Source organism: Acipenser ruthenus, chromosome 6, assembly GCF_902713425.1.
Source record: "Acipenser ruthenus chromosome 6, fAciRut3.2 maternal haplotype, whole genome shotgun sequence".
Taxonomy (NCBI): Eukaryota; Metazoa; Chordata; class Actinopteri; order Acipenseriformes; family Acipenseridae; genus Acipenser; species Acipenser ruthenus.
The window spans coordinates 72,238,598-72,253,172 of NC_081194.1; the positions used below are offsets into that span (position 1 = coordinate 72,238,598).

General features: G+C 34.5%; 1 protein-coding gene across 1 annotated transcript in view; it reads left to right on the forward strand.

The window, feature by feature from the left end:
* LOC117411614 (adhesion G-protein coupled receptor F1-like) overlaps nt 1–13,973 on the forward strand; it is a 48,996-nt gene extending 35,023 nt beyond the window's left edge. The window contains exons 11-17 of the mRNA XM_034921577.2: nt 6,637–6,821; nt 7,992–8,177; nt 8,645–9,982; nt 10,114–10,155; nt 11,232–11,255; nt 11,363–11,428; nt 11,908–13,973. Of these exons, the coding sequence (XP_034777468.2) occupies nt 6,637–6,821; nt 7,992–8,177; nt 8,645–9,982; nt 10,114–10,155; nt 11,232–11,255; nt 11,363–11,419 (1,832 nt within the window). The 3' untranslated portion in view covers nt 11,420–11,428; nt 11,908–13,973. The remainder of the gene's footprint in view (nt 1–6,636; nt 6,822–7,991; nt 8,178–8,644; nt 9,983–10,113; nt 10,156–11,231; nt 11,256–11,362; nt 11,429–11,907) is intronic.
* Nucleotides 13,974–14,575: the final 602 nt, after the last annotated feature.

The window sequence follows — 14,575 nt, forward strand, 5'->3', positions numbered from 1 at the left end:
AAAAAGTAGAGCCTGACTACGCCACCGAGGGAATTTCGTCCTCAGAATTAAAACAAACGGTAGTTTAAACACGTCTCCTAAGTAGGTTCTTTTATAGGGCGTGGAACTGGGATAGAAATCAGAAGGAGCACACAAACTACAATGATTAAAAATAAATTCCATGTTTTATTTGGAGAGGACACAGACTCAGAGCATAGATATGCACAATAACAAACAATTACTAACATCAACAGTATATAACCGTGCAGACGTGACGGAAGTTTAAAAACACTTATACAGCAACAAATTAGCTGTGCAAAAAAACATCAATAAGTACTAATCATAATAAATAAATAAATAAATCAAAGACACCAAACACATCTTTAAATCACACATATACAAACCAATAAAACAAACATGCAAAGTGCAAGAAATTGCTATTATAATTATCTATCCATTTTTTTATACACACAAAGTGGGTTATCGTTGACAGTGCAGATTTATCAAATAATCATATTGCGAGCTGGAGTCTAGTCCTATTACAAAAAAAATAACGAAAACAGTCATAATAAAAACAATACATAAAAACAAAATAAAATGACCAGGGGAATATCTAAAAGAACGGAAACTTAAAACACAAACTAATCGGGGGAACTTCAGGCTGTTTGGACATTATCAAACGTGGGATAAGGGCCTCGACCCTATACTGTAGCATTTTGCTTCCTATCGTGAATTTTATATATATATATATATATATATTTAAGAAAATAAACACTGTAGGCTATAAACAGGGGTCACAGATTACTGTACTGTGCAAGTTATTTGCTATGCAGATGTGCACTCTCCAGCAATATGTGTGTGTCTGTAGTAGGCCCGATTAAAAAAAAAAAAATTCCAGTTTACAGTTAAACACCAATCATGAGCAAAAGAAAAAATAAAAGTTTAATCAAAGTTTAGGTAGTCAAATGCTAGCAATGCAAATAATGTAGTGCCACATAGCAGTACAACTGTTGAAACTTAAATTGACAGCACCGAGGCAAATCCGAATGCAACTTATTTCAATTATACAATAGTATGCAAAAAAAAAGCCTGTTGAGTACATGTGGCTGTAAAATAAGTGCATTATTAAATGTGAAAAGAAAACGTTTCTGGTAAGCTTGTCTTCTATTCTACTTCTGCCATTATTTACACTCTGTACTGTTTTCATGTTAACTTTTTTTCCTGGTATGTGTGGTTTAGTTCATCTTACATATAAAGCTTAACATGACCAATGGAATAGTCCAATCAGTTATATATTTTATACTAATATTGCACATCAATTTTTGCAGCAGTTATTTGATGCATTTGTAAAGTATTGTTCCCTTCAACTTTTTGTTTTATTATTATTATTCCACATCATTGCACAGACTCCACATAAGTAAACAGAAAATTCAAATACACTGTCTGTTAATGAGAAGTCTATGTATAAGTGTATAATATATTTAAAATGTGATCATATTTGGAAATATTTGCTTTAATAATAACTGGATGTTGCAAATACTAAGATGGTTTGCAAACCTAAAACTTACACAGAGAAACCCACAATGGATGTATTTTCCATTGCATATGTATACAGATATTTTAACTCAGCATTCCAGTAGAAAAAAACAACTGAAATTAAAAACAAAAAAACTATGTTAAGTGACAGTAAGAGCTGACAAAGCCGAAAAAGGTGGGAAATTGTTTGGTAACTGGTACAGCAGGTGGGTTCACTTCAGACAACATAGGTAGTCATCAAGATCCAAAAGTTCTCTGAAATAGCCTAATACAGTAGATCCCTTTAGAAATTTTGAAGAGTCACGGTCCTTTGTGATTAAAACCAAAACAACTGTAGTAATGACTGCTGACATTTGTTTAATCTCTTAATGTTTGTAAGTATTCCAGTGAAATTGTGTACTGTTCATTATGAACAACATTACACAACTATGTGTAATTTCCAATACAAAGATGACCATTCTGTGGCAACCTAAAGGTGTGTTCATTTCTGCTAAACCAACAAAATGATGATTGACACTATTTTATGTCCTTTCAATGATCTCATTACTATGCCACATACATCAAATTTATTTGCCACCATATTAAACACGAGTATGGCTTTTGTCAACAAAATAAATAAAAATAGCTGAAAGGGTTTAAAACAAAGGTTACTGTTAGAAATGCTTATATACTTGAAAAAGAACATGTGATGGGGTGCAGCCTATTTTGTGGTAGTTTTGTGTTTTTTGTATTGTTTAGAGTGGATATGAGTGAGTTTGGGGTGTGGTTCAGTGAGTGAGTTTGTGTGAGGAATGTGTGGAATGTGCCTGGGCTAATGAGGTGCGAATTGCCCAATTAGCCCAGGCACCTGTATAAAAGGGAGTGGTTGGGTATGTTAGTTGGTGAGTGTTTGTTTGTGAGAGAAAGAAGAGCTGTGTGAGAGAGTGAGTGGTTTTCTTGGTATAGTTTGTTTAAAGCCTGTTTTTGTGTTTGTTTTTTTGGTTAGCCATCGTGCCTTTTGTTTTGTGTATTTGGTTTAATTAAAAGTCTTATTTTCCCTGCACATCCTGACTTTGAGTCTCCTTACCTCGGTCAGCCTGTCACAGAACACAAGAAATATTCTAATTGTTCTTGTTATCTTTTACAATTCACATGTCAATGGTTTTAGTCACAAACAACAGCGATCTTTCTTAACTTCTAAAGCAGTGGTTCACAACCCTGCTCATGGGGACCGCTTGTGTCTGCTGGTTTTTGTTCCAACTGAGCTCTCAGTTACTTAATTAACACTCAATTGAACTAACAGTTTGGTTAATCACATTTTTTAACTATTCTTTAGCTTATAAGAAGTTGGAGATTTCAAGTTCTATTCAATTTCATACATAACTTGAAATCAACATCTCTTTCAAATCATTCAACAGCTTTGATTAGGCCAATTGTTAGTTTAATTGAATGTTCAATAAAGACATTGAGTTGGAAAAAAAGTAACAGCAGACACAGGGGGGGTCCCAGGAGCAGGATTGAGATCCACTGATCTAAGGCATATTAGACTGTTTCAGAGAACTTCTGAATCCTCAGCAACCCACTGACCTGCCCAGTGGTGGTGACTACCTATGTTGTCTGAAGTGAACCCACCTACTGTACCAGTTAAGCAGCGGGTGCTGGAAAGCCTTGTCAGAACATGGGTGAAGTAAAAGCGCAGTGATGGTCTTACCTGACAATTTCCCATCTTTTTCAGCGTTGTCAGCTCTTACTGTCACTTAAAACGTCACTTAAAACATATTATCTATGCTGATTCCATTACTAATATAACTTATTTTCTCTGAAACAGTGATGTCATTAACTGAAACTAAGGGCCCTATTTATAAAAATACATGCCGACTACCGTAATAAAACGAATTTCGTTTAAAACTAAAGAAAGTCGTCCATATTGCTATTCATAAAATGATCTGAGAATACATGCCACTGTCGCAAAGCACTTTATGAATGGGTATACAGTTGTTCAAGAACGAAAATCTGCCTCTTTTTGATGACATCGTCATTATTAATGTTCCCTGGGTGGCGTCGGTAGCTGCTGCAAAAAGAAAAACGGAATCCTCAGACAGTAGCCTACTACCGAAACAAGAGTCTGCAGCTGCCAGTCACGGGCAGTTTGCAAAACCTGATTCTGATGTCCCTATCACGTCTGCCAAAAATTAAGAATGTCATAATTTAGAAAAATATATATATATTTTAAATAAATACTTTGTATTTTCGTTTTGTTTGGCAATGCTGGTAAACACATTTCCATATGCACATACAGACGTGCTCAAATTTGTTGGTACCCTTACAGCTCATTGAAATAATGCTTCATTCCTCCTGAAAAGTGATGAAATTAAAAGCTATTTTATCATGTATACTTGCATGCCTTTGGTATGTCATAGAATAAAGCAAAGAAGCTGTGAAAAGAGATGAATTATTGCTTATTCTACAAAGATATTCTAAAATGGCCTGGACACATTTGTTGGTACCCCTTAGAAAAGATACTAAATAATTGGATTATAGTGATATTTCAAACTATTTAGTTTCTTTAATTAGTATCACACTTGTCTCCAATCTTGTAATCAGTCATTCAGCCTATTTAAATGGAGAAAAGTAGTCACTGTGCTGTTTGGTATCATTGTGTGCACCACACTGAACATGGACCAGAGAAAGCAAAGGAGAGAGTTGTCTGAGGAGATCAGAAAGAAAATAATAGACAAGCATGGTAAAGGTAAAGGCTACAAGACCATCTCCAAGCAGCTTGATGTTCCTGTGACAACAGTTGCAAATATTATTAAGAAGTTTAAGGTCCATGGAACTGTAGCCAACCTCCCTGGGCGCGGCCGCAAGAGGAAAATCGGCCCCAGAGTGAACAGAAGGACAGTGCGAATGGTAGAAAAAGAACCAAGGATAACTGCCAAAGAGATACAAGCTGAACTCCAAGGTGAAGGTACGTCAGTTTCTGATCGCACCATCCGTCGCTTTTTGAGCGAAAGTGGGCTCCATGGAAGAAGACCCAGGAGGACTCCACTTTTGAAAGAAAAACATAAAAAAGCCAGACTGGAATTTGCTAAAATGCATATTGACAAGCCACAATCCTTCTGGGAGAATGTCCTTTGGACAGATGAGTCAAAACTGGAGCTTTTTGGCAAGTCACATCAGCTCTATGTTCACAGACGAAAAAATGAAGCTTTCAAAGAAAAGAACACCATACCTACATTGAAACATGGAGGAGGCTCGGTTATGTTTTGGGGCTGCTTTGCTGCGCCTGGCACAGGGTGCCTTGAATCTGTGCAGGGCACAATGAAATCCCAAGACTATCAAGGCATTCTGGAGCGAAACGTACTGCCCAGTGTCAGAAAGCTCTGTCTCAGTCACAGGTCATGGGTCCTCTAACAGGATAATGACCCAAAACACACAGCTAAAAGCACCCAAGAATGGTTAAGAACAAAACATTGGACTATTCTGAAGTGGCCTTCTATGAGTCCTGATCTGAATCCTATCGAACATCTATGGAAAGAGCTGAAACTTGCAGTCTGGAGAAGGCACCCATCAAACCTGAGACAGCTGGAGCAGTTTGCTCAGGAAGAGTGGGCCAAACTACCTGTTAACAGGTGCAGAAGTCTCATTGAGAGCTACAGAAAACGTTTGATTGCAGTGATTGCCTCTAAAGGTTGTGCAACAAAATATTAGGTTAAGGGTCCCATCATTTTTGTCCATGCCATTTTCATTTGTTTTATTATTTACAATATTATGTTGAATAAAAAATCAAAAGCAAAGTCTGATTTCTATTAAATATGGAATAAACAATGGTGGATGCCAATTACTTTTGTCAGTTTCAAGTTATTTCAGAGAAAATTGTGCATTCTTTGTTTTTTGTGGAGGGGTACCAACAAATTTGAGCACGTCTGTATAAGATTTCCATTCTTAACTGCAAACCAAAAAACCCCCCCAAAAAACTAAACTAAAAGCACTGTAGGAGGACTGTAGGAGGACTTTTGAATAATTCAAATATTATTATTATTATTATTATTATTATTATTATTATTATTAATAAACCCCACTTAAAGCAGAGAATCAATCAGGGATGAGTTTATGTTTATGAATTAGTAAAAGTTTCACGCCGTATTGCACACTACACAAAATGAATCGTTTTGTGGAGCGCGAAAAAAAAAAAAAAAAATTCCCTTTCGAACACTGCAGTGTTTTTTGCAATACCAAGCAAGCTCAAATTTCCCACCTACTGCATCAGCAGCACTGATATACTGTATATTGTAACAATTCATGAACATAAACAGGCAGTATTCATCCAAACTGTTTATTGTGAATACAGGTAAAATAAATATAAAGAAAGGGACCGCTGTCAGCCGCGGATCACGGCAAAGAAATAATAATAATAAAATAACTGCCTATTCTCAGTCTCTCACGTGCTCTCCGCCTCACAGCGCTGTTTCAAAATGATTATGCCAGAGAATACGTTCTTGTGTGAGTATATATTTACATTAAACATGTTCCTTCATATAAAAGCTACAGATTATATATATTTTTTTCAAAATAGGCGTTAAATAACGGGTATGTCAAACTGTATAACAGAGCAACTGTAGTAATAAAATAGATCTAAAAAAATAGTCTGCCAAGGCTGTTGTTAGTTTAGACTTGACTGTAGACAGTGTTCAATAACTCCTAGTTATCAACAGCATTTTGCTGTCGTTCACTCTTATGAATATCAGGTTGACGCTCAGGACCAAGGAAAACTTTATGCTAATGAGGTAATCGTTAACTTTTCTCTCAATTCGTTAAAAATATGCCTTCTAGACGAAAATCGTTAGGGCTTGACGCATCTGAATTATCTCTCATGAATAGCAACTGGACGAAAATCGATCATGTACTCCTGTTTTCTCATTTCAACAGGCGTTAACCCTCTATGAATATACCCCTAAATCCCTGCAGCAAGGAATTCAGTATTCAAATCCCATCACTCCCATCAGACATGATTAAAACTGTAAATACCAAAACATACATATTCAAATGAAAATGTTACACTCTGAGAACTGTGTGACAACAACCTTTCAATTTTGAAATATCACAAACATTGATTTGATGTTGCTTCCATCAAAATTCCAGGTGATGATGATACTTGTCCAAAAGACGGAGACTGGCCATTAACCAAAAGTGGTAAAGTGGCAGTTCTGCAGTGTGCAGATACTGAGGTGGGGACACAAACACGGAAATGTAAAGGAAACACGTGGGAAGAATCACTGGAAGACTGTATCGACAAAGAATTATATGAAGTACGTCAAAGAGCAGAGGTAAATTTTAACAAAGCTCTTTTGCTTGTACTGGATATCTATTTAACAAGCCTGTGTTAGCTTTTGTCTTGTAAATATGATATTGAAAAAAACATTTTAAACTGTACTATTTTTCTGGGATTGGTTTTATAGATGTAGAATGTTTTTCTCATGTTGAGGTCACGCCAAATCTTTGTTGCAAGCAAGCGAAAGAGACTTCTGTACATATTCAGAGCAGGCCAGATGTCTCAGTATATCTCTTTTAGTATATTTATGTACCACAGGCTAATATTGGTACTGGCACTGTCCCAAAAATCTTTAAAAACATTGTGCATTTAAAATTCTTCAATTCATGAAAAATGATATAAAAACTTGTAAATGGCTTTTAATTTTTTTAATGAAGGGGATATCTGGGTAAATGTGGTGTAAAATTGTCCTGTGTGGTATATATGGTACAAGGCTAGTAACTTAATGGTCTAAAATATTTCTTTTTTGTTATATTCAGAATACAAAAGAACATACTTTACAGTTACTTACCCCGGCTTGTTACATTCTGTACAGTATGCCTCCCATCATCTTTCTTGACTTTACATATGCCAAGTGACAAGACAAAACTCTGAACATACTGATTGTATAAATAATTATCTTTATTATTCTTCATAACATTGATGTTTTTAGGGTTCATGTTGATCCAATGTGATTTCCAATACAGCCAAAACTTTGTAGTTGAATAAAACAAACTATGTCAGAACACAGAAAAACAAAGTCAGCTCAAGAGCCTTCATCTGGCCATTACACGTCTTTATATCAAATTCAGTAACTTGTATAGATTTAATATATTTCACGAAGGATAAGAAAAAGAACTGTCCATTGTTTGTTTGTTTAACTTAAACTATCAGACTGACACTACAGTATATAAAAATATTATTTCAAAATGACAAAATGTTGTATGCACATCTATACACACACACACATTGAGTTTACTTGTATTTCCTAAACATCCTTTAATTAATTAATACATACCTCTACATTGGTGCTATTTCTTTCATTTTTTTTAATATTAGCCACATAATGGTAATTAATTGCTTAAAAGTATGTAAATATTCATTATGTCCCACGGAATGATCATATATATATATATATATATATATATAATATATATATATGTATATATGTTTGTCTTTATTACAGAAACTGGCAGAAGGTCTTGGAAACCCGAAAGAAGTTGTCAGTAATTTGTTAGCAGACCTTGCAAAGATTGAAAATACAAGTACACCAATCTCAGCTGCAGCCCTTAATGCATCGTTGTATGTTCTGACACTAATAACTTCTGCTTCAATGAAGGCAAATACCACATTTTCAGGGGATGTTTGGATAGTAAGTCTTTCCTTTTTACTGAAACCTATAAATAGAGGCATAATAAGTTCAGTGACAGATGTTTTGACTAGCTCTTTCTCAATGTTTTTAGCGCTTTGAGATGCCTTGGCATGAAAGGTTCTACACAAAATAAATTTGATTGATTGAATGTTGAAATAAGTTGAAATTCACATACTTATGTGGACTCCCTGAATGATAGTGTGAATGTTCTCTTAATGATACTGTGTGACATAATGGTATGGCATGATCCTTTTTTTTATCATAGTCACAGTTAACCCACTTGAGCTAATATTATTTTTATAAAATCCAATATCGGAATATACCAACATTAATGTCTGTATCACCCTCTGGCTTTATTATTTTCATGTTACACGTATAAATAACTTGCTCATTTTGAATTAATAAAAATAATCTCTTTGATGGTATAGTGCATGTTGTGCTAACTATGATTTTCGTACCTCATGCAGGAATATGTTGGTAGAGCAAACAGTCTCTTGGACCCTTCTTTGACAACATGGAACAAATCTGCTAATAAAGCTTCTGACTTCCTTCAGACTATTGAAAACTTTGCAAAGCTGGCATTTGCAAACAATGGATCATTTTCTAAAACATTTCAAAATCTTGAGTTGATATGCAGTCCTATACTAGCAAATAAAACAATAGAAATACAATCCGCACATGCACCTGTCAAAATGAACGTTAAAACAAACTCCTTGAAAGCCACAATTTCTACCTTAACTTTTTTTTCGTTAAGTTCAATTTTACCACAAAATACTGTGAAAGACTTTGGTGTTGACAGCAAAATGCAATCCATCACATTAGTAGATGCAGAACCACAAAGAGTAGAAATTAATTTTCAATTGGAAAATGAAACAATTTCAAAGCATAAGATGATGTGTGTTTACTGGGATTTCAAAGCAAATGATGGAAACGGAGGATGGTCCGGTGAAGGCTGCAAATGGGACAGACAAGACTCAAACTCAACCACCTCATCTTGTGTTTGTGACCACTTGACATCTTTCTCTGTGCTAATGTCAAAATTTCCTATCAGTTTACCTTGGCTTGACGAAATTGGTTATGTTGGCGTGGGTGTGTCCATTTGTTCCCTCATGCTCTATCTCATAATTGAATTTTTAGTATGGAATTCAGTAGTTAAGTCAAACATCTCTCATTTTCGACACACAGCCCTGGTTAACATTTCTGTGTCTTTGCTTATTGCAGACTGCTGCTTTTTGTCTGCTTCTTTCCAAGGTGGCAAAGGCGGTAAACTCTGTTTAGCTCTAGCAATGGCCATGCATGTTTCTTTCTTAGTGATGTTCTTTTGGATGCTCTGTCAAAGCATAATGCTCCTTCACCAAATGATTTTCCTCTTCCAACAACTGAGAAAGAGAATTTACCTATCTTTTTCATTTGTTCTTGGCTACTTAGGCCCAATATGCATTGTGATTGGAACATACATGAAAAATCCAAATAAATACCACAGTAAAGATTCCTGCTGGCTAATCTATGAAGGGGGGATGAATGGATCCATTTTGGCTTTTGTTCTACCTGTTGGAATCATTGTTATCATCAATACTTTTACTTTGGTTGTGGTCATTTCAAAGCTGTTGAGACCTTCAGTATCAGAAGGAGATAAAGCAGATGTCAGGGAGAATGTGAAAAGTATAATGAAAGCAGTTATTATCCTGACTCCAGTATTTGGATTAACATGGGCCCTGGGATTCCTTACTCTTATATTTGACCTACCTGAGACGTTTGGAGCTATGGCAGTTCACTACTCATTTTCTATATTGAACTCATTCCAGGTATGCAAAAAGTATTTAATATGTTGATTCTGTTTTACATTTTTAAAATTCCTAAATGTGTAACTACCTGTTAAGCCAATACTAAACTAACAAGTATACTAACATATTTGTATTATTATTATTATTTAAAGGGCCTGCTTATTTTGATAACTGGGTGCTTTACAGAGAAAAAGGTGTGTATGAGCAGTATTTTCTTTTTCATATTTTCAAATGTTTGAATTTGATCAGTGAACTCCTGAGTAAGATATCAGTTTGAAAACACAGTTGGGGAGAGATTTGTGTTACTATGGCCCCTTCCCCAAGTTACAAGGGTTTGTTTTGCTTAATTGGTCCTCATACAGTTTTAGTGTGAATTGGACACTTACTATTTAAAAATGTTAAATGTTTGGTCAGCTAGGCCGATAGGGAAATGTAAGTTGTAGGGGAAAGTAAATAGCTTAAATAAAAGTGAAAACATAAACACATTACAAAACAGTAGTACATAAAGATGGGTAAAATATAGATGAAGGAGGTAAAATTAAAATAGAATAAAATAAAATAAATATTTAAGAAATTGATAAAATAGTGGATGTTGGTGGTGGAATCTATCTATCTATCTATCTATCTATCTATCTATCTATCTATCTATCTATTACTTGTGCTTTTTTTTTGTTGTTTTTGATTACAGTTTATCATTAGTGCCATGATTATTTGCTAGTCCAGCAAAAATGGCTTCTGAAAATGTTCTGTTGGGGAAGCATATTAGTTGTGTTCCGTGAAGCATAGTGCACTGAAGCCTGTGTAACACTGATATGCGTCTCCTCACATCAGCCCAGAGGAGTAGTTTCAGAAGCATGTTTGCTGGAATAGTAAGTAAGCATGGCAAATAATGATCTAAGGAAAAACAGCAGATATCAATACAGAACACACGTGATATGATATTAACTAAACTAAATATTTGGAGTTTATTTTGTTGTTATATTGTTCTGCTTTCCTTCACTTTACTGTACTGCCTATCAATACTTTGTATGAAACCACAGTAGAACCACTTCTTCATGACAAGCCTATGAGATCCCAGCAAACAGGAACTGAAATACATTTGTAGCCTCCTGTAGTACCTTCTGCTGTAGTTTTTTATATCTTCTTGCTATTCATGGTGCCTTGAAAATGGAATTGCCAATATATGACTAGGTGGTTAACCACTGTTACTAGCTTTTTGTTCTGAAATAGCAGGTCACTGTATAATTTTCTCTTTTATGTCTGAGCATAGGTGCGAGAAGCCCTCTTGAAACGGGTGAGTGGTCTTTTTTTGAACTGCTTCCTAATTCTAGCATGACCTTTTAACAGTTTTCAAACGTATGTATTATTTTACAACATATCTTCTTTCTTTCTACATTTCAGTACGCTCCACAGTCCAAGAGTGAAACCTCAAATTCTCTAAAGAAGTCAAGAAAGTAACGGCAACAGGTTTGTCATTTTTCTGTCCATTGCTAAAGAATTTCATAGGCACTCTTTATGCTATACTTTTTATAATTCCTCTTCTAGACCAAAGAAAAAGCAACCATTTTAATTGAAGAATTAGTACAATTCCAAAATGAATATGTGTTTGTATTTCACATGATAGATTTCTGCCCTTTTGTTACAGCACTAGTACAATTAGTAAATTAAATGTAAACAGTTATATTACAATATTAGATTAAATGATCAATTTTTTTAAATAATTAATTGTAAAGTGTCTTATAATATCCTGCTATTTAGATTTCTACCTATATGACATTTTTCTATAGAATACACATGTGCAAAAAAGAAAACACTATTTAATTGGGTGATTGGCAAAAGAGAGAACCTGTACATTCATACTTTACACTGTCAGGTTTTTAAAGTGCAGGAGTGGTGGTTTAGGTTGGGTCCTAATACTAAGGATAATTGTTTGTTGTTTATTCTAGATTGGAATTTGGAAGAACCTGGAATGCAATCTCGGGCCCTCTTTACAAGGATATAATTAATAATTGTTTATTATTCAAATAAAGGTTGACATGAATTAAGCTGAAAAACTAACTGAAAAAAGTGAACAGCAGCCTAGAATAGTAATGTATGCTGCAGTCATTGTTGCTAACTTGTTTAGAAACTAACCTTTTTTAAGCATTAGAAAAGCATCTGTTCTGGCATTTGTAAACACAAAAGACTCATTAGTAATTACTGCAACCTCAGTTTACAATTTGTGCACAAACTTACACATAAAAATACATTAATTCAAACAGCTCTTGTAAAAAATATTCCGGGTTGCATAAATCCAGCACATTTGTACAGAAGGTGTTTTGTGTCTCCCTCAAGGAAATGTATAGTCTATAAAACTGGCCTGTATTTTCCACAATGGACAACTAGAAAGGGGAGTAGCCCACTCCACAGGTAATATATCAAGTGGGCAATTTGCCAGCATTGGGAAACCAAGCCCTCTGTTTTACTGTCTACAAATGGGAAAGCAAAACTAGCAGAACAATCTGTAACATTGGTGAAAAACTGCTTAACAAAAAGGAGAACTTATTTTCAATTTTTTGTTTGTTTTTTACATAGACCCTTATGATAAATGTAGGATTTTTAAAAATAAGTTATTATTAAGTTTAAATATTACCCTAAAATGTTCCAAACATTTTAGTTTTTTCAATAAACAACAAAGGGGTTCTAATATATATACAATGGACAAACTTATTTTTAACCAAATTTAAATTGAAAGTAAACTGCTAATAATTTGTGTAATTAGAAATATACATACCTACAAATTTTCTCAATAGTAATGCATCAGTCAAAGTCATCCTCCTCCTTGGGGCTATGAAATGTGGGGCATTACCTTGAGATTTACCATGCTATCCTGCCCAAGGGGGGGGGGATGTGCTTGTTTTGCTTCCCCAGCCCCTCTATACTGTAACAGTTTTGCAGTATACAGTACTACTATTATGGCTTCCAGTAGACTTTTGCTTTATTGTTAAATAAAATATTTAAATGATATTCACATTATTTTGTAGTTCCTTTGATCACATCATTTTTTTTTGGTAAATTATGTCTCAATCTTAAAATTCTAGGTGATGCAAAACTTTTGGCCATAGCTGTAGATACTGGGGATTTGCTTGGGGAATAAGACAATATTCGTGAGAATTTGATAACTGTTGTAACAGGCATTGATTATCTCTGGCATTATTCCCCCAAGTGGGAGGGTCAGGGATTGATTTCATTTAACTGGTTAAATAGCTGAAAATGTCATTTAAATTGATTGTCTAAATGTCTTTATTGAATGGCATTTGCAATAATTCTGAACGTTGTTCTAGGTGGATTTGCTCCCATAATGCCTGGCTTCCTGTGAACGTGGATATTCCTTACTGCCTGGCATTGAACAGACTTACTCATTCCATTCGAGTCATGTGACAATGGGGCCTCTCCTAACCCACCTGCTCGCTCTCAATATATATGTAGAGTAGGTGGGACCTGCAGAGTTGAAAGGATTCATTGTCACATGACTCGTATGAAAGGAGGGAAACTGTTCAGTGCCAGGCAGTTAAGAAACAATAACTGACTATTTAAGCAACAAAACTCAGAACCACTTAGAATGATTACATTCATCATAAAACCCAACTTATAACAATCAATAAAAATGATATTTTCATATGTACTCTTTCTTAAATGTTTTTTTTGTTGTTGTTTTTGTTTTTTAAGAAGCATAATCCTTTTATGTAACAATTGATGAATCATTAGTTTTGGAACATTATTTTATTAAATATTATATTTTTACTTTTAATATAAAAACTGTCAAATAATTGTATTCTTCAATGTAAAGCAAAATGTGTGAAATAATATCTTATGATTTTAGTAAATAAGTCTAAAACATTTTAGTTGTAGTAATATTAGCAATAGCTATTGAGTTGTTGGAATACTTTGCTCTCACACCTAGAAATGTATATTTAAAATAATTATCTGTTTTAGAAATAATTCCTGAAATAAAGATATTTGATTATTAAGGTTACAATTGTATTATTGAATTATGTTATAACAAACTTGGGTGGCGTGGTCTTTCCTAGATAGAGCCACAAGAAAACCAGGAAAGCCTCCAAGCACCGACTATACAGTAAATAAACTCTGCATATACTGTACTACACAGCTCTACCAGCACAACCACAACTCCAGCCCCACACACGCCCATCTTAGAACTAACCCACCTGTATAAATGAAACTCTTGAATATATTCTTTCTAAATACTGTAGGTCAATAACAGTTTGGTGATTGAACATGAATATATACAGTATATATTACACAAGAGAACATTTATTTATTGAATCATTTTACAGAAAAAAGGACCACTCCTTTGATGGGAATGTAAATTGCGACATCCATAGGACAACAGTATATATTTGCTCTTGGGTTGACTTTTCATAATGTAGAAAAATAAATACCATAAACGGGGAGGTATAGAATCCCGAAGGTGGGAGATCCAGGGTCTGTTAGTTTAAATTACTCAATGCATCTTTACAAAGCAACTTCTTGTATTTTGATCAAATATTCAATTAATGACTATGACTATTAATGATTATGATTATGGTCCCTTCAATACTTATATTGTTAAAA